Consider the following 20,560-nt stretch of genomic DNA (forward strand, 5'->3'; position numbering starts at 1 on the left):
AAAAAAACTTTGTCATTAACCATAAATATGCAGGAAAAGTCCTTTCTGGAGAGAAAACGTTCTGATTTTCTGGCCGCCAATGATGCTACAAAACATATTAACTTCACAAAGAGAATGCATGACGAAATATAGAAATGGCTTAAAACATTTAGTCACAATGCCAATTGGTTGGTCCCATCGCTAACTTGACTGTTCCATGATACTCCCGTCCTTCACACCGCCGAAGCAAATGAAAGAAAACAAATAGCTGGCCTATGGTACAGCATGTAAAGTGCAGAGTCTTCATTACAGACGTTAAATATATGTGTAAATCTAAACCTTTTCGGAAGACACATTGTAAAGCTTATAATTTTGGTGCTGTTATACACACCAAGGGTTTTGTTGTGGTACATGCCAGATATTGTGAAACTACACATGAAATGATCTTTGTTGCAACTGATCTGCAACCCAAGCCGGCTTGTAACTCTGAAGGTAGTACCATGGCTTTCAACGAAAACGTCAGTTGTAGCCATTGGAAGGTCGCTTGTGGATACCACTCTTCCATCATGCAATGAACTTATTACAACCTGTACAAAAGAATACCACGACAGTGAATTTAGCTGGAGGGAGGGGGTGTGGAACAAACTTTACTTATATTAAAATAATACGATAGGTCATTATATAAGAAATAGAAATATCATCAGCCCTCTCTACAGCTAGTACGTGGAAAAAGACTCTGGAATTTACGAATTTAACCTACAAATAAACCTGGCTTTCTACCAATCGGTAGAACAACAGAAAATTTTAAAAATCTAACTTTCTTACATTCCGAAAGTGTCATATAACGATTACCTTTCCAAATCTTGAAAATGTTATTGTTGTCTGACCAATATACATCAACAATTGGTCCCTTTTATAAAGGATTGTGAAGGCTCCTCCGCGAAAGTCCCTTGCCAACAGATACATGCACCGGCCATTCCCTCGAACCCGTGGCAAGTACAGGTAGCCTCCGTCAAATGTAAACACATGGTTGTCATAGAACGTCGCACTTTCTAAAAATGTAAAAAATATGTTAAGCCTGAATTCGCTCGAAGCAAAGTACTTAAAAAGCCTCAAAGAACCTTTTCGGAAAACCGTTCATATTTGTTCCATAGCTATTTTTACACAATAGAAATTTGATGCCCTTTATCACCATTGTTCAACGAACCTTGCAGGGGTGCTAAGACCCTCTTTGCATCGACCAACATATTTTCCGTCTTGAAGAACGATTGCAGTTTTTCACCTGGTACTGGTATAGTTGCCACTTTTGATAACCACCTTAACGGTTGCATCAACGTTGTGTTGTATGTCTGCTTGGCAAGCAGGTCAAAGCGAGAATCGATGCTGTTAGTGAATGCCTGATAGGCCGTCACTGCGTTGTCAAGACCTTCTCTACCATTGTCAAAGGCTTGTCGAAGCATCGCAAGAGACATCTCCACAACTCTTCCTAACTGCTGATTCACTGCAAGAAGAGGTATCTTCCCAGCCGTTGTTTTATCTGAGGGTAAATGCACTGAAGCTGATGGCAGACCGCTCACCGTTGGTTGTGGCATTAAAAGCCGATGCCGATTCACGTGCGAATGTGCTCCCTGAGCACCACGAGCAGAGTTCTAGAATAGCAAAGAAAGTAATAAATAGCTCACTGCATAAATAGCTAACAAAAAGAATAATTCAACCGACCACCAGCATGAAGAGCAATAAGACAATTATTTTCTAAAAGAAGAGAGTTTTCTCAAAAAAGCAGGGCTCACCTTGACCTTTATCTTTATTAGTCGACCAATAATCTCTTCAAACCTTTGAATTTCAGGAACAACAAACAAAACAGAGTCACTCGAACTTTTCACTCGAACATGTTGATTGAAGAAAGTTGCCATAGATTCTAAGACTTTAGAAATGTCTTTGATCGTTTCATTTGCTTTTAGCAATAAAAACTCTCCCTTTGCACTAGTAATTGTTTGTTTTATCTTCTCAGAGACATTTCTGGCAAGTTCTTTTGCCAAATGAATTGAAGAAGTAATGTTCTTAATCATCTCTTTTTCAAAATTGAAATAATTTCCCTCTCCTTCAGCGATTCTCAGCAGCAATGCTTTGATATTAAACCAACCCTTTTCAGCAAGCAGCTCTTGTTTCTGCAACAGACATGTGATTCTAAACTTCTGTAACTGATGACAATCTCTAGATGCTGCCGACCTGTTTCCAAAGCTGCTGTGCTTTGTGAGCACATCAATCATTTTTTTTAGCGAGTTCATGCTTGCCTTATATGTTTTGCCATCTCCCCTGTTTTGCTTTTCAATAACATCTAAAGCCGACATGTAATGCCAAAGCTTATTGAGTTTCAAAATGGTGTCCTTAACGTCAGATCGCAACCTGTACGACATGGACCCTCTACCAAAGATGCTCTCTTTCGTCATCCTTTCTGCATCAGAAATCCATTTGTAAATAACTGGTTGTACTGCTGATATGCTCTCTTGCAGCTTTAAAAATACATTTTTTGGTAGTCTGTAAAGAAAACCAGCTGGATCTTTCAAAAATGGTATGCGCACAACCGCTTTTCTTCCTTTTTCCAGCAACGTCAGAATTTTAATAACTCCATTGGTTAAAGCAATACTTCCATTTTGTACCAGTCCTGGAATAGCAGTTTGCGCCCATTGCTTTGTAGCATGAGGATGCAAGTAGCTGAGAGCTCTTCCCACAACATGCGAAGTATTTCTAAGAACAGAGTCAAGTTTCTTTAGAATAACTTTGACTTCATTAAAAGTTTTCACTTCAGCCTGCAAATTCTTGTAGAAAGATGAATTATACAGCGTGCCGTTCAGGAAGTTGTAAATGTGTTTGGTCGATTTGTGGACAAACTTATGCAACGGGTAGCCAGCCTTGGCTGTGAGGAACCTACTCGCCTTTTTCAACAAACTTTGCAGCTAAAATAAGAAAAAGACAATAATAATAGCTCCTAATAAAAATAGAACTAGCAAAAAAATACAGCTAGAAAAGTAGAGAACAGAGCAAATGAAAGAATTTGAATGAAAACTTTAATGTAGCAATGATAAGTAAGTAAGGAAACAGTACGACTGAAGCCATGTCTGATGGATGCAAAGCTGAATATGAAGTCCATTTGGAGGAAATTAAAGAAAATTATTAAAGAAATGTTATTAAAGAAAATGCCTTCTCAAAGGTCCGTTTCAAAAAAAACTTTTCATTCTAAATTCATCATACACAATATATCTAGGAACCAGGGCCGCGGAAAGGATTGATGGGCCCAGATCAAGACGAAAAATGCATACCTTAGGCAGAAGCTTCTGGGGGATAGAGGAATGCTTCCCAGGAATTTTTGAAATGATGGTTGCTAAAATTGTTTTGGTTGCTATGTTGGTTGCTAAAGTTGCTCTGGTGGCTATTTTAGTTGCTAAGATTGCTAAGGTGGCAAAACTGTTCTAGTGGCAGTGGCGTAGATAGAGGGGGTCAGAGGGGGCAAACCCTCCCCCTGTATAGCTAAACCTCTATTATGTCGGAAAACCTCTGGTCTTGTCGGAAATTTAACACGGTTGTCTATGTTTACCTAATTTGAACAATTTTTTTGCGGTACAGAATTTGAAAATGGCTTTGTAAAAAGCAAACATTTTACAACATACTAAAAGCTTTTTCGTCTGACATTCCTCGGAGCATAAAACGTCAGAATCAGGGTCCGAAAGAACACGATGAAAAATATATACCCAGTTGTGGATCGAAATAGGCCAATCAGAAAAACGCAAGCACAAGACCAATATAGTTGACAAATCAGTGCCGTGAGCCTAAAGAAAAATTACCACTGGAGTCCAAAAGAGAAAACGAACTTCTTCTGTCTACACAATGGCGGCTTTTTCGTTTGTATGTAGATCGACTCCAAAACTGCTAGATGGAAGGACGACCGGGCTCTGCTAATTATCCGAAACATGTCGTCATTATAGAGTTTGGCACAACCTGGGTTATCTAAAAGATGTTGACCGATGGCAGAATCACTTGTTTTAACAATGTTTCTAGACCTACAAGATCGAGGAGGCTGTTCTCTTTGAGGGGCAGTTTTGTTTCTTATGTTGGAAGGAACATGCTGTTTTATTCTATCCCCAGATCTTTGGGTTATGCGTCTTACGTAGCCAGAATAACACTGGCACGTAAATTCGTAAATGACGGAACTTTTTTGGTAGGTAGGAACGCAATCCTTTTGAATGGATGGAAGGGCTCTCCTAGTGCTGTAAACAATCTGAGGATTGACAGCAAAGAAACATTTGGTTATGGCTTGCCTAATCTGACTCTCGAATCGCAAGGAAGTGTTACCAATCCATGGTAGTTTCAAATAAACTGGGCACTTTTGCGGACCAAACTTTTGAACAGCCGAGAAACTTGCGATCTTCTCCTTAGTATAAGATAAATGACGTCTTCTGGATAGCCGTTGTCCAGAAAGATCGTTTTAAGTTTTAAGTTTAGTTTACCTAATTGCTTTGTTTTGATCTGAAAGAATTTAAAGTTAAATAAACATAAGAATATATGAATATATCAAAACATTTATTTTTTCAGTTCCGATGTCGTTATATTATGTTGATATTTAGGGAATAGTATAAATGCTTTTTAGATATTTGTCAGAAAATCTAAGTTTCTCATCCCTTCTGTGAATTTTCCTATCTACGCCATTGTCTGATGGCTATTACTTCTGTTTGCTGTTTGATAAGCTTTTCAACTTCTTTAGCCCAAGCCCACAAAGATGAGAAAATACCTTTAGCATCGAGGCAATCAAAGACTCGAACTGCTTCTACCTTATTCATTGCTTTCTGAACTTGATAAAGGTACGAAGTTACTTAAACATTCGTATTACATTCTGGATTAATCAAATCTTGAAAATATTGTCTTGAAGACGTTGAAAAGGTCCCATTTCTCTTTCTGAGAGGCTACCCAAATAAACACTGCAAATTGCATGTGACATTCTATAACTGCACGATAATCATTGCTTTGCCGGGCCTGTGGGAATAGGTTTTTAGACTTTTTAAAGTTGTAGAACCTCCCCTTTGACAGTTTTGGACAGTTTCTTTCGAGTAATTATTATAAGAAGCGTGCTGTTGTAAAATTAATAATTAGAATGAGAATGATTGAAGAAATTGAAACATTCGTCGAAAATTATTACCTCTGATTGCGCCTCGTGCACCGTCTCTTTATAAACTTGTAGCTGTTTTAACACATAATTTTCAATTTCATCAAAAACGGCTGCACCTTTCTTCAACAATGTTTGGAATGATTGTTCAATTGGCGTACCAGAAGCGCTTTCAATCACTTTCACAAGCTCGGCTGTAAAATCCACACGGTCAAATCGCATCCACAAAGTATTCAAATTAGCAAAACTTGTTCCATGCACAGACGACGTGTGCTTCTTAAAAGCAACGCCCAGCATATTTCTTGTTGTGCCAATGACAGGAACCAACAAATCTGAGAGAAAGTTCAGCAGTTTTGGCCAGTTGGAGAATCCATATTTCATTTTTGCTGCAGTGTTACTAAGAACCTCGTGTAACATCAGTTTGAGCCTTTTTACTTCATTTGTGCTATTGTCTAAAAGAATTTCAATTTTCTTTGCAATATATTCCGTTTTTTGAACCAAGTGCGGTAAAATGTCCTTGAAATCAAGAATCATGGGTTGAAGCCGTTTGTTTACAGTTTGGTTTCCAATTTGCAAACGACCCATTGTTTTCAAAATCTCTTTCCAGTTATCAAGAAGATCAGGTAGGGACCAATTTGAATATTTCATCCCCTTCATTTTATCAAAACTCTTTGACGCTGAATTTAAGCTTGTCAAATTTAGGCCATTCACGAATTTTAAAAGGTTCAGAACTGCAGTGCCACTTGAAAATCCATTAGTTGCATTCTGGACTTCCATCAAAATTTTCCTGGTCAATTTTTCAATTGCCGCTTTCGTTCGATTCAAATAACTTGGCTCTGTTAAATTTGTCGCTAAAAAATCTTGGTACAGCTTTGCGGAGAAATTGCCATCCTTTAAGTATGTCCTTTCGAACTGTGAAACAAGGTCAGGGAACACTTGTGCAGCCACTCTCAACACGAAGCGAAGTCTGGCTCGCAGTTGTTCTGATATTCTGTAAAATGGTTAGTAACTGCTTTTATATGTTACCCAGTTATAAATGCATTTATCTTGATAATACCCTTAAAAGTGAATAAATCCCAGACAAAACTTTCAGAATATTTGTTACTAGCTGTGCAAATTGTTAGCAAAATTGCGATTAGCTAAGGTTTATAGCAAACTAGCACGTAAGTTTAGAAAAATGTTGAAGCTAATGAAGCTAAATGTTGATTAGCTTCATCGTCAATTAAAGAAAAACGAACGCCCACAAACCAACAAAGTGCTTTGAGATTGCAAAAACCAAATACTAGAGAATTAAGAAATGGTGTCTGTTTTGTAGAATACGAAGTTAGATGGGAATACAATTACACACCTCTTTGCAGCTTCTGACATTGAAATATTTCCAAATGATATTCTTGGCGCCAAAACGTGGAAAGCAGCTTCAAGATCTTTTGCAACGTCAGTTGTGAGGTTTTGGGTTACGTATTTGAAAACAGGTTGCCACAGACTTTCTCCAATATCAAAGAGAACTTTAGTGGTATTGTGAATTAAGTCTTCCTCTTTAATTTCTTTGACTGCATTAACAACTCCACCTAAAATAGGCTGGAATCTGGACTGCCACGGATAAGGAATCTGTAACGCAGTGGAATACAAAAGTTTCAAAAAGGATGATTTTGCAAGAGCGAAAGCATTTTGTTTGCGGTTCCCATTAACAGAATTGTTTTTGAAAAGTTGAAATTGCTTTACGATTTCTTTTAAAGCTCGTGGTATATTTCCATCTTTCTCCAATCTGTTTATAAACTTGCGGATGACAGCTGAACTTTTTAGCTCTTTTAACACCTCTTTGAAAACGGTGTCGAAATAACGCGTTGAACTAACATCTTTCAAAGTATGCACCCAGTCACGTGTCGTATTTTGCGTTTTGTGTGCCAAACGGAGAATAGAGTGAAGTAGGCTCACATTTCCTGGTTGGAAAGCCAAGTCTGCAAATAAAACGTTCAATACAGCAGAAATATCTGTTGAAAAGGCTTCAGCCGAGCCTTTTGAATTAGTGTTAGTTCTGTTTCTAGGGTCTAGTAAATTTAAAAGACCTTCAAACGTCTCAACTTGAAAGCCTTCCCTTGATAAACTTACATTCAGAAGATCTTTCACTAATTCTGACCTGTTAATAAACTTGAGATATTTTGCAAACTTCTTTCGCACTACTTCATGAACTTCCATATCATTGAAAATCTGAGCGCCAATCACAAGCAGGCTGCGTGTGTCATTTGTCATAATCTGCTGCGCAAGGTCAGGGTATTTCCTTGTCAAGTTCAATGTATCTGACACGTAGATCAGCACATTGCTGTAAAGTTCATTGAATCCAAATTTCTTTGTAAATTGTAAAATCGCCCTCTCCATAGGCTTTGGAAGTTTTAATATTCTCATTTCTTCTTTTACTATGTCAATAACCAACTTATGGATCAAATTTTGTAATTCCTGCAATTGTTTAATCGTATCGGTGATCGTCAGTGTACCTTTGGTTTTCTGAAGCTCAAGAATTCTTTCAGTATCTTTCAGTCTCTGCATAATTTTCGTCTGTATTTTCGGTGGAAATGTTTCTTTTAATTTCGATCTTAAATATTTCAAGGTGAAGGCAGCTTTTTCTTTAATTATCGCATTTATCAAAACATTCGATATGTTACGGTACAAGATGAAAGTATTCACTGGGGATTTCGCATTTGAATCTTTTGCGTGCTTCAACTTTGAGCGAACCATTCCTTGTACTTCTTTAGAAAAATTGAGCATAACCAAAGCTTTTTCGATGCCCTTAAAAATGCTTGCTTGGACTTCTGTGCTTTCAACAAGCTTCTTTAAAGAATTTTGAAACATTTTCACTGCTTGGTTACCTGCTTGAACAGCAGGGAGCACATTCAACGACGACAAGTGTCTAAAAACATCAGCATTACCTCGGACTAAATTCATAATGACGTTATCCAAGTCTTTCTTAAGCTGAGAAACTTCTAGTTCAGTCCAAGAACTTCTACTTGCAAGGCCACGAACTGCCTGCAATGTAATCTGATCCCAAATCACCCCCATAAATCTCTTCCACTTCAGCGGCAAAGCATCTATACTCTTGCTGGCATTGTTGCTAAGTAACAGGCTCCTTGTCAAATCGGCTATGTGTACCAGCAGCTTTGATTTAGATTTCACTGACAATTGTAGGTTTTCTGATACATTAGTAAACGCAGCCAGCAGCTTGGCCTCGTAGTCTTGGTATCCCGATCGGTAGACAGACTTCAGTGTTCTGATGATGTGCTTAATTTTTGGGTAGGAGACTTCAACTTCCCACGAGTTATTGATGTCACTTTTTGTCACAACAGCCAGCAATTGCTCCATCGCCAAAGAACTGTTCATATATCTTAAAGCAATGACATACCTTTCACGACTTTTGAAAAGCACCTCAAGAGACATGGCAAAGTGAGGAAATGTTGAGTTTAACTTTGCAAAACCTTTCTCCAAATCAATTCTACAAAAAATACGATTCTTGAACGCAGCGACCTCCAACTCACTAGGGTAAAAGAAGTCGTTGGCAATTCCAGATGTTTTCTTTACTTCTCCAAACACACGGACACTTGGTTTTACACTTTTAAATTCTCTTCTTACACCATTTATCAGTAGTTCTCCGAGTTCTTGAGAAGTTGTATTTCCAGACTTGTACTTTGTTTCCCACTTTATTTTTTTTCCATCCTTGTGACCAAATGTCAATTCATCTAAAAAACACGTCAGTGAATTTTGTCTTAAATAAATTTTGCAAATATTGTTAGAAATATTTATTCAAAATTATACTTTTTCATTGAACATATTCACAACTCTCATTTTTTGAATGAAAATTTTGTTCTAAATGAATCTCTTTTTATACAATTTAAAAAAGGAGAACATTTTTGGTAACGCAAAATTTGAAGATGGCACGGAATAGCGGAGACATAGCATACTGAAGTATTCTCGTCCGACACTCTTCAAAGTTTAAACGCTGGAAAATGATCGAAAGTAAGCAGAAAATTTATATCATAAGGTGAGGATCGAAAACAACCTGAGAGGGAGAGAGCGGTTGATTGTTTCTTATGATTTTCACCAATCAGCGACTGCTAACCTCTCACATAGTTGACCAATTGCCTAGTTCACCTACACATGTTGACCAATTGCCAAATTACTTTTTATTTGGGCATTTTTTATTTTGCAAATAGGCCACGGCTTTTCACTTATCGGAACCATATTTTGTTATTGAAAGTTAAATTCCATAAAGAATTACATCAAAGAATTACATCAAAGAATTACTTAATACACAACTAGCAAAACTACTTTGCTACACCTTTTGGAAGTTATGACAGGGAGCACAAGAATGCGTATACCGCGTAGCCATGACCTGAAAAATCATAACAGTTCATGGAACTGACAACAAAAATGAAGATACAACAAATGTTTGTTAACGATGGACGTAAAAGCTGAGTGGATTGCAATGGAATGAGATATTTTTTGATCAAGCTGAGCAAGCTATAAGAAACATATCTTTACTTGGGTATTCTCAAAGGTTTTATTGCTATTCAATAATATCGTCATCAAGTTTTTGTGGCAGTTGCATATCCATTCTGTCGCAATTAAACAAGCGCTCCAGCGAGAAGGTACTTTCGTGCTGGTTGTAAGGTCCAAAGCTATACCTAGCACACTCGGAAAAATGGACTTCAGTTAGTTTTATCAAGTAAAGAATTTTACAAATAAGACCCTGGGGCATCACAATGGCACAGAGTATCACATTAACAAAATCACAAGAATGTTTGTTACCTTCCACAAGACGCACAGTTTTTCCCCAAACTGATAAAAATTCTCTTTTCACTTGAATTAACTCGCCGTTGCCATTGCGTACAACTCTCTCGAGATATGCCAAAATACCCGTGTCCTTTTCGTTGTGCCTGATGAACTTTGCTTCCGAGAAAATGTCCGAAGTATTTAGGGTTGCATTCCAAATGTGTCTCTGTAAGGAATTTAAACTGAAAATTGGAAAAAAACCAGGAAATCCAGTTCAAGGAAATTTTAAAGAAAGTTTTTAATATGTGCTTGAGTGCTTGCTATTTTTCATAGTAGTAACAAAATTGCCATCATAGAAATCATAAAATTGTCATACTATATCAAATTTAGCCAGGTTTGTTCCTTGCGAGGTTTTTTGACTTAGCTTCAGCCATCCAGTTGACGTCACCTCTCTTCTGAAGATATCGGAACTCGGCACTTTAAGATCCAGTGCATAACTGTTGCGCATTAGTGATACATTGACTCTGGACAGCCGCTCTTGCTTCGTTTTTAGATCAGATTCTAGAACAATCTTCGAGTCAAAGATTGATTCGTCATTTATCTTTGCTTTTAAAGTGAAAATGTTCAAGTTCTGTTTACTTCCAATCAGCTGTGTTTTTCTTGTATTCGAAAGCACTGCCATGAATCGTGATTCACTGTTTTTTCCAGATATTTCAATAAAACGAGTGGGTCCTAGAAGATAATTCAAGGCATCATCTTCTGGTAAAGTATAATTTTAAGTTGACGTCAACGTAGAAACTAAACTCATTTTCGTGATACCGGCACTAACAAAATAAAGACATGCAGAACAATGATCCACGTGGAGCAAAAAAACGCTGTCATCGCACAAGAGGCCAAACTACTGGCAAGCTTTCTTATGCAAATCCTGCAGCCAGATACAATCAGGAGGCACATTTTCATGGATGCATGTTTTTTTAACAAATTTTTTTTTCATGTCATTAAATTGGTTTCGATTGTGTCCAACCTTATATAGAACTATTCAACTTAAAATATTCTTTTTTTTGCTAACATTTTTCAGCAACAAATGCGACATACAAGAATGAAAGAAAACCTTTCTTAACAGCGGAATATATAAAAAAACCTAAAATCAAACATCCAGCTGTTTCTTTTACGAATCTAAAAAAGAAAGAAAAACTAACAATCAAGCAATAATTTTTACATAGAATTTACATCTCACTTCGTTAACAACCTATAAATCATTTCGTGAAACCTATCCCAGTTTCATTTTATCCTTTTTGCTCACCTGCTTCTACAAAGCGCAAGCAAGAGAAAGAGAACTGATTTCCAACATTTGTCTCAGCGCATACTTCACGGTGACCATTAGTATTAAAGTATACCAGGAAGTGGCCTGAGCGACCTCCAATGTTCCAGGTGAGGTTGAGCCCTTTATTATGAAAGGTCTGCACAGCACCAATGTGACAATACGCTTGCATTCCATCGACAGTGATGACGATTTCCCTTCTTCTCAATTGACTCGTTATGCCGTACTTTTTACCTTTAAAAATCACTTGGCTTTGAACTATTTTATTTGAATTTTCATAATCAAGTTTTGTCAGCCATGTATACACATCTAGTCCGCTGCGCATGCTCAGCTACAAGGAAAATAAACATCAAATCAACTACCGCATTACACATTGTAAAATTGAAGATCCATATTCAGTCTTGGGAGACCTGGACCAAGACAAAGTCTAAAGCAAAATAGAGTGCGAGAAAGGCTCTTTGAAGATAAAGATGATTAATATGAATTTCATCTGAGAAGAAAATGCAATGTGAACGGCTTGACAGAATCCGAAACCTACCAATAGTTCGTTGTAACCTTGGTATCTATTCAAAGATGCCATGGCTCCGAAAGAATATGTTGTTGTGTTTGCGACGATTTCTAGTCTTCCTTTGTTAACGTCACCTTTCAAAGTTAAGTTAGCGTATTTAGGTTGCCAGTTGACCAGCAAATCGATAGAAAATATTGGAAAAGATGGAACAAGTTGCAAAGCAAACTTCTTGTCACCATAATTCCAGCTCATGAAAATCGTCTGTGGGTTGTAGGCAACTTTGAGTTCTGCATCCATGCGTGCTTTTTGGTGTTCAAATAGCCACTTAAAGCCCCAATAGCTGTATGTATCTGTAAAATGTAAAAAGGTCTTCGTTACAGAATTTCCAGACACCAGCTGTATTTCTATCCCCATCTTGATGTCGAGCGTGAGCGGGTTCGTTTCGTTGAAGTAGCGTGTTGCTAAAACCACAGGACTTTTGGTGATGTTTGAAGTTAGCTCTGCTTCCAGCCCACGAGATATGTTGTCATATCTAAGAAAAAAAATGCTATTAGACATAAAGTCTTCAATTGTTCAGAGAAATAAATAGAAGAACATGTTTTTATTTTCTTGTGTTTATTGGATGAGACTGAGAAATATGAAAACGGTTTTTGACAAGCTCATTTGTTATAAAAATGACATGCCAGTTTTTGAAAATGTATACAAAAACTTACCTTCGTGTAGTTGACATGGAATATTCATTTGATAATTTTGGTTCAAAAGACCTGGTGCAAGCAATACATGAATTGGGGCTAATGTTCCAACTCAATTTCAGTCTAAAATAGTGTAATGACGACTAACACGAGCTAAAAACTTGTCAAAAAAAGATTCTCGCGCAGATGAGCTTAAAAATCAAATTCCATCTTTTTAAATCATGGAAAGCTATATATCACAAAAGAGGAAATGATATTTACCGATACTTTAATAAAAGTCCACGATTCGTATTTCCGAATGTTGCGCCAACAATACCCTTGTTACCACTAGGCATTATTGCAAGATTCATTTTGTTCATACGTGGATTCTTTGCTCCAGGGGTACCGAAAATTGCCTGCAAAAAATCTTTTTTACTGGCTATCTTGAAATGAAAGAAGCTTAGCGATTTGTCCCTTTTATGAAATGTAAATCCGACATTTGCAGGGCCAGTAAGTGGGTAATAGGGTGCACTAAGGCTTTGATATGCCACAGGAAAACTGAATTCTGAACACACATCGACACCAAAATACTCAGAGCTGTTGTAGACTTCATCGGCGCAAAGATTCAGCTGTTGAAAGAAATGGAGAAATTATCTCTTTGATGCTTCTATTCACATTCAAGCTAGGGCAAATAAAACTTGATACGAAAGCATACTTATTGCGGGGAGCGACAACCTTTCAACATAGAATGCTGACTCAATCTTAAAACATCGATCGACATCGAAGTAAAGCAGAGCAAAAATCGACATCAAACAAAAAACATCTTTCCGCGATGAGAAGTTATACGATGCCTTTGAGAACAAAAATCGTTTAAAAATACCTCAAAGATGGTTAAAAAACACAAAAAATTACATAGTGATTGAAAAAAGTCGAGAAAACAACACTTACATTGGTCCTTCGTTGCAATCCAGTAAATCTTATTTCCTTCTGACCAAGGACATGAAAAATCTCGTGCCTTCGTTGAAAAATTACAATTGCATCATTGTGAGTTACTTTAATGATATAGGATTAAGTAGTGGAACCGGATACTTAACTGCAGAATCTGGTTCCTTTTTCTTAAAATGAATATGTCATTATATTCAAAGTACAACTAAGCTGGGATTTGCCTAAATCATAGCACGCTCGCCTAGAAAATGGTGCACTCTTTCAATTCTTGGCTTTCTTAAAAAAGGTTCAAGTATTCTACTTTCTTAATGAACTAATTATTCTTCAAGACGTAAAATGAAAAACATACCTATATTTGAATAAGTCAACCTTGTCACTGGGTGCATCGATCTTTGCCTCAAAGATCTTTCCTTCCTTGTAGTCAACCTCACCCCCAATCTTGGCGGTTGTATGTGTATTAGAATGCAGCCTCAAACCGACTTTTGAGAAGAACCCATCAACAGTTACTTTTCCTGATATAGCCAGGGATACACTGGGATAAAAGCAAACATTGAAATTTAAGTATCACTCTCTACAGACTGACTAGATGAGTATAGTACAAAGCGGCAAAATGGGCGTGTCACGAAGTGGCAAGGTGGGCGGGACAAGATGGGCGTAGAAAGTGGGCGTGGCAAGATGAGCGTGACATGAAGTAGCAAGATGGGCGTGGCATGAAAAAGTGAGGTGGCTCAGCTGCAGTGCTACGGTTCTCCAATTCATATTCAACAAATATTATAATAGTTTCATAGTGCTTTTCTTCAAGGAACAGTTTTCCACAGATCGATGATAATATTTACAAGATAAAATGCGATCCGCGATTATAACATACCTAGGCAACACCGAGCCTTTCATATTCATGTTCTTTGGACCCAGGACGAGATTGTTTACGCCGACTTTTCCATCTAGGTGTAATGACATTATAGCTGAGCCGTTCACTCCGAAGTTCAGGGGCAAACCAAGAACCGTTGGCACAACGTAGCTTCCTTCTAGAAAAACAAAGCTCCTTCGCAGTGTCATTTTCTTACCCTTGGTTAAGGAGTACAAAGCTCTCACGACGTTAAAATCTTCCAATTCACCGTTCAGAAGGTGGATATCTTTCAGTTTCAAAATTCGGACATCACTTCCAAAAATACTAAACGTCAAATCCAACTGCGGCACACTTTCTTTCATATTCACCTGAAACCCAAGAGAAACTAGAAAATTAATTTTCTCGAAAATATCACTGCCAAACAAAAACTTTTGATAATTATGATACAAAAGCTAAGCTAAGACAGAGACGAACACAAAATTAACCTGTTTTTCTAGCGTCTTTAGTATGTTCCAAAACGATTCTCGACCAACGTTCCGTTTCTTGCGAGAACCAGTTTTCTTCTTTTGTGCCAGGTCCATTGGTATGTCAAAAAACGTCTTCAAATGCTGTTTTGAAAAATACCCAGTGTCTCCAACTATCTTTTCAACATAACGCTCTAAACCTTCCATTCTCACAGTTACACTAAACGCATCAACAGAATGCCCCAGAACCTGCGCTCCTAGACCAAACCTAGCGGATCGTGGGATGAAGCTCTCCGGGTGAAATATCGTGTAACCATGAACACCACCACCAACATCAGCTTGACCTGCAGAAAGATCAATCATTTACAATTTTGTTTTACGTCCTCGTTCTGGACCCAGGTTTTCGTTTTACGACCTCCTTTTCAAATAACACGCTAGAGCTGAATAGAGTTCTCAAGTGTGACGTCACAAAAACTTCTATTAGAATTTTCAAATTTTAATCAAATAACATAAAATAATACCATAAAATACTCCCATATATGCAAAATCAGTTAAATTTGTCAAAAATCGGCTGAGCTAAGGCAAAAAGAAAATTTGAAGTTTGCTAACGGATTACTGTTATCAAAGACTTTGCTGTTATTTTGGCTCAGCTCATAAAGTTATGAACTGAAACCAAATTACAGGGTTTTGATGGGGCCAGAGCTTGTGCTCATCTGGCCATATCTCTGCCAATTCGTAATACTTTTAACTGATTTTGCAGATTTAGAGATATTTCATGATGCTCTTTCAGGTTATGGGAGAAAATTTCAAAAACTCCAAAAATAGATTATTGTGACGTCATTGCACTTGGCTTTAGATCACAGTGAGTCTGGATTTCATGGAGAAGGAAATTTCCCCATAAAGGATTTCTGACAGAGTCATATTTATGGATAGAATATAACAAGAACAAAGGCAAAACCATATTGCACAGTGTTCCTTTTATCATTTGCTTTTTGATGACAGGAGGATAATGAAAAAAAATTAGTTAGCTAAAGGGAAACGTTTCATGATTACTCGAGTGAGCGCCGCGGCGCTCTTTTAATTTCCGGTACTTTTGATGCGGCGCTTTTATTCAGCTCATTCCATAATTTTGCTCCGCGATATGAAAATGCTTTTTGGCCTGTGCATGTTCTTAAAAGAGGTATCTGCAAGTTTGTTCCAGTAGAGCGAAGATTGCGAACACCGCCCTCTGAGCATTTGCTGAAAAGTTCTCCTAAATATTGAGGAGCAAGAGAGTTCAATGCCTTATAGGGCAGCGTTGCTGTTTCTTTTTTGATAAGATCTCTGATTGAGGGCCAACCAAGATTTTGGAGCAGAGGGACAGCAGGAGCATCATTAGGACTATTTGTAGTTATTCTTGCAGCTCTATTCTGGATTTTTTGGAGAGAATTGAGTTTGGTTTCACGGCGCTCATGGATTGTTTTTAATTGATAATGCCAAGATTCTGGCTGCATCCTCTCTTGATATTATATTTTAGCAGCATTTGTTGAAAGTGAATCAATGAATATGTGACATTTTTATATAAAGGCAAATAATGAAAACAATTTCAATTGTAAATTACGCCTACCTATATAAAACGATCTGTCAAAAGCTTTAGAAAATCTCGATGGCGGCGAGTACAGTTCTACCATCTTCTTCTTCTCCAGAGATTCCTTGAGCAAATTGGTCACCCTAGAGGATACGCATCGGAATTTCGAAAATAATTCACTTTGTAAATCGAATCAATGTATGTACAATGAAGTGATAAAAACATTTAAATATTAGAAGCAAGTGCAATATAAACCGCTACATCAGTAAAATCGGAAGGAGAGGAAGCTAAAAGAAATTTTGAAATAATATTGAAGGGAAATGACATCAATATCTCATGTAAAGCTTTTGACAAACTCGCAAATGAGCAACTAACACTGTCTTTTCTCATTTAGCAAAACAACCATTTATTTCGCCAAAAATAGTTGTGTTTTATTTTCAAAACATTTTCATTTAAGATCACCACATGACTAATAAACATCTTTAAAGAATCAAAATTATTTCTGAAATGAATTGAATGCGTTTGTGTTGATGTGATTTATACCTAGACTACAGGAAACGAAATGGTATATACCGGCTCTTCAAAGGATTTGAATTCTTTTGTAATGACTTCAAGTATGAGGAAATGAATGATCTAATTTGATGGGCCTCTCGTTCATCATTCACCATGTCAATGGACAGCAAGATATCGTCTTCACTCGGCTCTTCCAACAACAACAAAAATGACTCTATTCTTTTCTCTAAATCGACATTTCTGTCAATGAGCAACATTCGCAATTGATCAGCAATTTTACCACCCAATGGCATTTTTCGAAGGGCATGGAGAGCAGCTACGCTTATTCTTGGCTCGGTTGAATGTCGAACGCAATCAATAATAACATCTTTCATCTGCAAAGGTCTTCCTGCATTTCCAATTGCTTTTAAACTGTAATAAATTATCTCATTTCGCTGCTCATCCTTCTTCCGGCAGTCATTTCCAAGCAATCTGATCAAAAAGTATTCTGCCTCCTGGATTACACCTCCAATTAGGCCCTGCAACAAAAAACAATAAAACAAAGCTTTCTAATCGTGCTAGGGGCAAATAGTTCCCCTACTGATGGAAATATGACTCAATAAATCACACCGAAAATCGGAATCTCTAAGGCAGATATAGATGCATTAGCTCTAAAGTCTCCTCTAATGGTACGTCGTTGTCTTAGGCCTTTTTCTACAGAGCACCAACACGGAAAAACTTACAACTTTTTATTACTTCAGTTTCAATGATGAATTGAGAACAAATCAGATTGAAAAAAGCTGAATATCATTATGGTCCCATTTAGACGAATGATAATTATGCTAAAGGAGGGAAATTGCACGACAATCTTAGAATGGAAGAACGCGTTCTCACCTTTCCTTGGCACTCTGATGGTCGGTGACTACACATCTTGTGCATCAACGTGCCAACAAGGAGAAGTGCATTAGGGTTTTGGGTTGATTTGTAGATACCCTGGAAACAAAGCAGGGAACGTGATCATTTGAACTTACTTAAAATGTATAAAAAACATTCATAAGAAAGTAGGTTTGTCATGTACAACAAAGGCATTACAAAATCGCCAACAGGTTGAAGTCAAATATTTTAAGAATTATTATTTTATGCCAGGTAGCAGCAAACACAACAAATTATATCAGCAGAACTAGGAAAACCATTGATGCAATACAGAATGAACTCACCATAACAGTATTGAGCATTGAAGGCGATGGTTCCTGAATGAAGTTCAATGCTGAAATGAAATCATCAACTCTTTCCCGTGGAATTTTTTGGGAGATAATCAGTCCACCTATAACATTAACGCAGGCCGTCGATCCACATTGAGATAATGCTTCGAAAAAGTAGGACCTGGATTGAGAAGAAACACAACTTAAAAACAATACTTTTTGCCATGTGAAACACTTAAAAAATGTTTATAACTAAAAAAGAACTTGCCAGTAATTATTAATTTTTGCTTGGCATTTAGAGTGACCGAAGCACGTTTGTAATCTCTTCATTATTTCACCCAAGCTCCTCTCGTTGATTGATCTCATTGCAAATACCAGTTCGGTAAAGAGGCTCGATGTTTCAGGCAAAACCTTTTCTGCAGAATATCCCACCAGCATGGTGAGTAGTTTGACAACACGTGAGTCATCAGAGGACTTTAGATCGTCTTCGTGTTGATGAGTAAATAGAAGTGAAGTGGAGTAGAATTCTGTTGACAAAGGAAAGCGTATGATTAGCGCGTAACTGATTGTATAAAACTCGACTTGCTTCTGAAATTCAATACAGATTGTTCTATAGAAAACAGCGAAAAGTGTTTCAAGATACATCTAATCGCATTCTATATTTCCGAGGATATCTCGCAGCCATTTCTGATTAGTTAAGAACCTACCATGTTCAGTTTGTTTGTGACTTCGAATCCTCTTGATCTTCTTTAAGAACACTGATTTGCTGCCAGCAAAAGAAGAAGATCTTTAAATTAAATTTCCCAGATGTTACATCGACCACCAGCTAATTTAAAAAAAAATGTTTAGCTCTTTGCTCAAGAGTACGGATACAAATTGCAAATTCAGATTATTACTTCTAAGATTTTCCTAACATTTAAACTTAATAACTTGGTCCATATTCCCTCTAAGTGCAAATAACTACAATGGTAATCAATTTAAGTATCTCAATGGAATTCTAAAAAGACCAAGTCTCTACTTGACTTTGCAAGATACAGTTTGAATTTGTTACCTCATCGTGGTTGGACATTTAAAACACATCTTTTAACAACTGCCGCATCATAGGCGAATAATGGCTTATGTTACCTGATGTTTGTGAATGCTCCTGCACCAAAACTGGTCGAAAACGGCCTCATGAGGTAAAACTCTGTACACATCACATTTTTTATTTCATTCTTCTTTCCCAGAAAATAGGCACATGTGCTTTTTCCCTCATATATTGAAGACATCTAAAACGGATTTATTTTTAACTTTATCACGATACCCCTTCTGTCAGTATAGCTAATGAACTTCAATTTATTAAAAAAGAAAATATATAAATTATTAACAAGACGAAAAAAGAAACAACGAAACGAAAATAAAGATTGTGTTACCAATAAAGCACAATGACACCAAAATTATTAAAATGAAATAATGACAATTGTTAGCTTGCTTTTTACATCAGTGGTATTGGACAAATAGAGAGATTTCGTTACATATCATAAACAATGATATTGACCCATTATATCTCAATTTTCAATTCAACTTCCCTAAATTCGACTACATATTATATAATGAAAGATATACAGGAACAAAGCAATACGACGACGAGATTCCAATATCAAATAAAATTTTCAAAATAAATTAAATTTAAAGAATATACTAATATTTCGCCCCGGCATACAGGGCTTCATCAGAGTAAATAAAACGAACGAGTGAATGGATTTGGAATGTGAGATGGTGGTGCCGGATTGGTGGATGTTGAATGCTGTGAATGAGAAAAAAGAAAAAAAAATTTCTCATATTCACAGTCATCATTATCATCTCATTGCATCAATCTCCATAGCACCACCCACATCCCCTTCCCTCCCCCACTTCCATCATCCCATTTTTTCTTCACTGCGCTGCATTCACGCCATTCAACATCCACCAATCCGGTACCACCATATCACATTTCAAATCCATTCACTCGTTCGTTTCATTTACTCTGATGAAGCCCTGTATGCCAGGGCGAATAATTAGTATATTCTTTAAATTTAATTTATTTTGAAAATTTTATTTGATATTGGATTCTTGTCGTCGTATTGCTTTGTTTCTGTATATCTTTCATTTTAAAATCTCATTGCAAGATTCACAGAATCCGGCGGACAGCCCATCCTGCGGTTCTTCCTTCTCACACACTACATATGTATTATATACCTGTTATACACCAAACAATTTATCTAATTCCTTTTTTATCAAAAGTTTTAAAATCATGTCAGAATGAACTACGCTTTTCTGGGTTGAACTATAAGAATACAATTGTTATTAACAGCCAAACCTCTTTGTACTGGGACGTGTCAATGTTCGAGTGTGCCATGGATCTGCGCTCACAGCTAGTCAGATTCTTTTGCTTTGTAACATTTTTCGTACCATCCTTCTCTTTTTTTAATTTGTACGTGACACTGCATTCACCAGAAACATCAACCTAGGAGCAGGTAGATCATGATGCTCGGTTAAAACATTTTTCGATCAACTAAAATTGCAAGAGAAAACTGTTCAGATGAGAGAGGGGCGGATGATGTCAATGAAACTGAATTTTAAACTTCCAAAAACAAACGAAAAACAAAAGAAAATAGAAAAGGAAT

At 37.1% G+C, this 20,560-nt stretch overlaps 1 protein-coding gene across 1 annotated transcript in view; it reads right to left on the reverse strand.

The window, feature by feature from the left end:
• Window positions 1-20,560, reverse strand: part of LOC135687806 (uncharacterized) — a 30,007-nt gene that overhangs the window by 2,812 nt on the left and 6,635 nt on the right. Inside the window, exons 5-27 of the mRNA XM_065204474.2 lie at window positions 20,254-20,400; window positions 19,041-19,183; window positions 18,623-18,681; window positions 18,184-18,442; window positions 17,931-18,096; window positions 17,608-17,706; window positions 16,795-17,252; window positions 16,261-16,364; window positions 14,676-14,998; window positions 14,212-14,558; window positions 13,693-13,875; window positions 13,347-13,413; window positions 12,681-13,027; window positions 11,758-12,259; window positions 11,202-11,550; window positions 10,275-10,630; window positions 9,935-10,124; window positions 6,486-8,865; window positions 5,171-6,128; window positions 1,770-2,936; window positions 1,187-1,628; window positions 832-1,031; window positions 371-566 (exon numbers count right to left, since the gene is read on the reverse strand). Of these exons, the coding sequence (XP_065060546.2) occupies window positions 371-566; window positions 832-1,031; window positions 1,187-1,628; window positions 1,770-2,936; window positions 5,171-6,128; window positions 6,486-8,865; window positions 9,935-10,124; window positions 10,275-10,630; window positions 11,202-11,550; window positions 11,758-12,259; window positions 12,681-13,027; window positions 13,347-13,413; window positions 13,693-13,875; window positions 14,212-14,558; window positions 14,676-14,998; window positions 16,261-16,364; window positions 16,795-17,252; window positions 17,608-17,706; window positions 17,931-18,096; window positions 18,184-18,442; window positions 18,623-18,681; window positions 19,041-19,183; window positions 20,254-20,400 (9,442 nt within the window). The remainder of the gene's footprint in view (window positions 1-370; window positions 567-831; window positions 1,032-1,186; window positions 1,629-1,769; window positions 2,937-5,170; window positions 6,129-6,485; window positions 8,866-9,934; window positions 10,125-10,274; window positions 10,631-11,201; window positions 11,551-11,757; window positions 12,260-12,680; window positions 13,028-13,346; window positions 13,414-13,692; window positions 13,876-14,211; window positions 14,559-14,675; window positions 14,999-16,260; window positions 16,365-16,794; window positions 17,253-17,607; window positions 17,707-17,930; window positions 18,097-18,183; window positions 18,443-18,622; window positions 18,682-19,040; window positions 19,184-20,253; window positions 20,401-20,560) is intronic.

Source organism: Rhopilema esculentum, chromosome 20 (assembly GCF_057945365.1).
Source record: "Rhopilema esculentum isolate cy_ngs chromosome 20, ASM5794536v1, whole genome shotgun sequence".
NCBI classification, from domain to species: Eukaryota; Metazoa; Cnidaria; class Scyphozoa; order Rhizostomeae; family Rhizostomatidae; genus Rhopilema; species Rhopilema esculentum.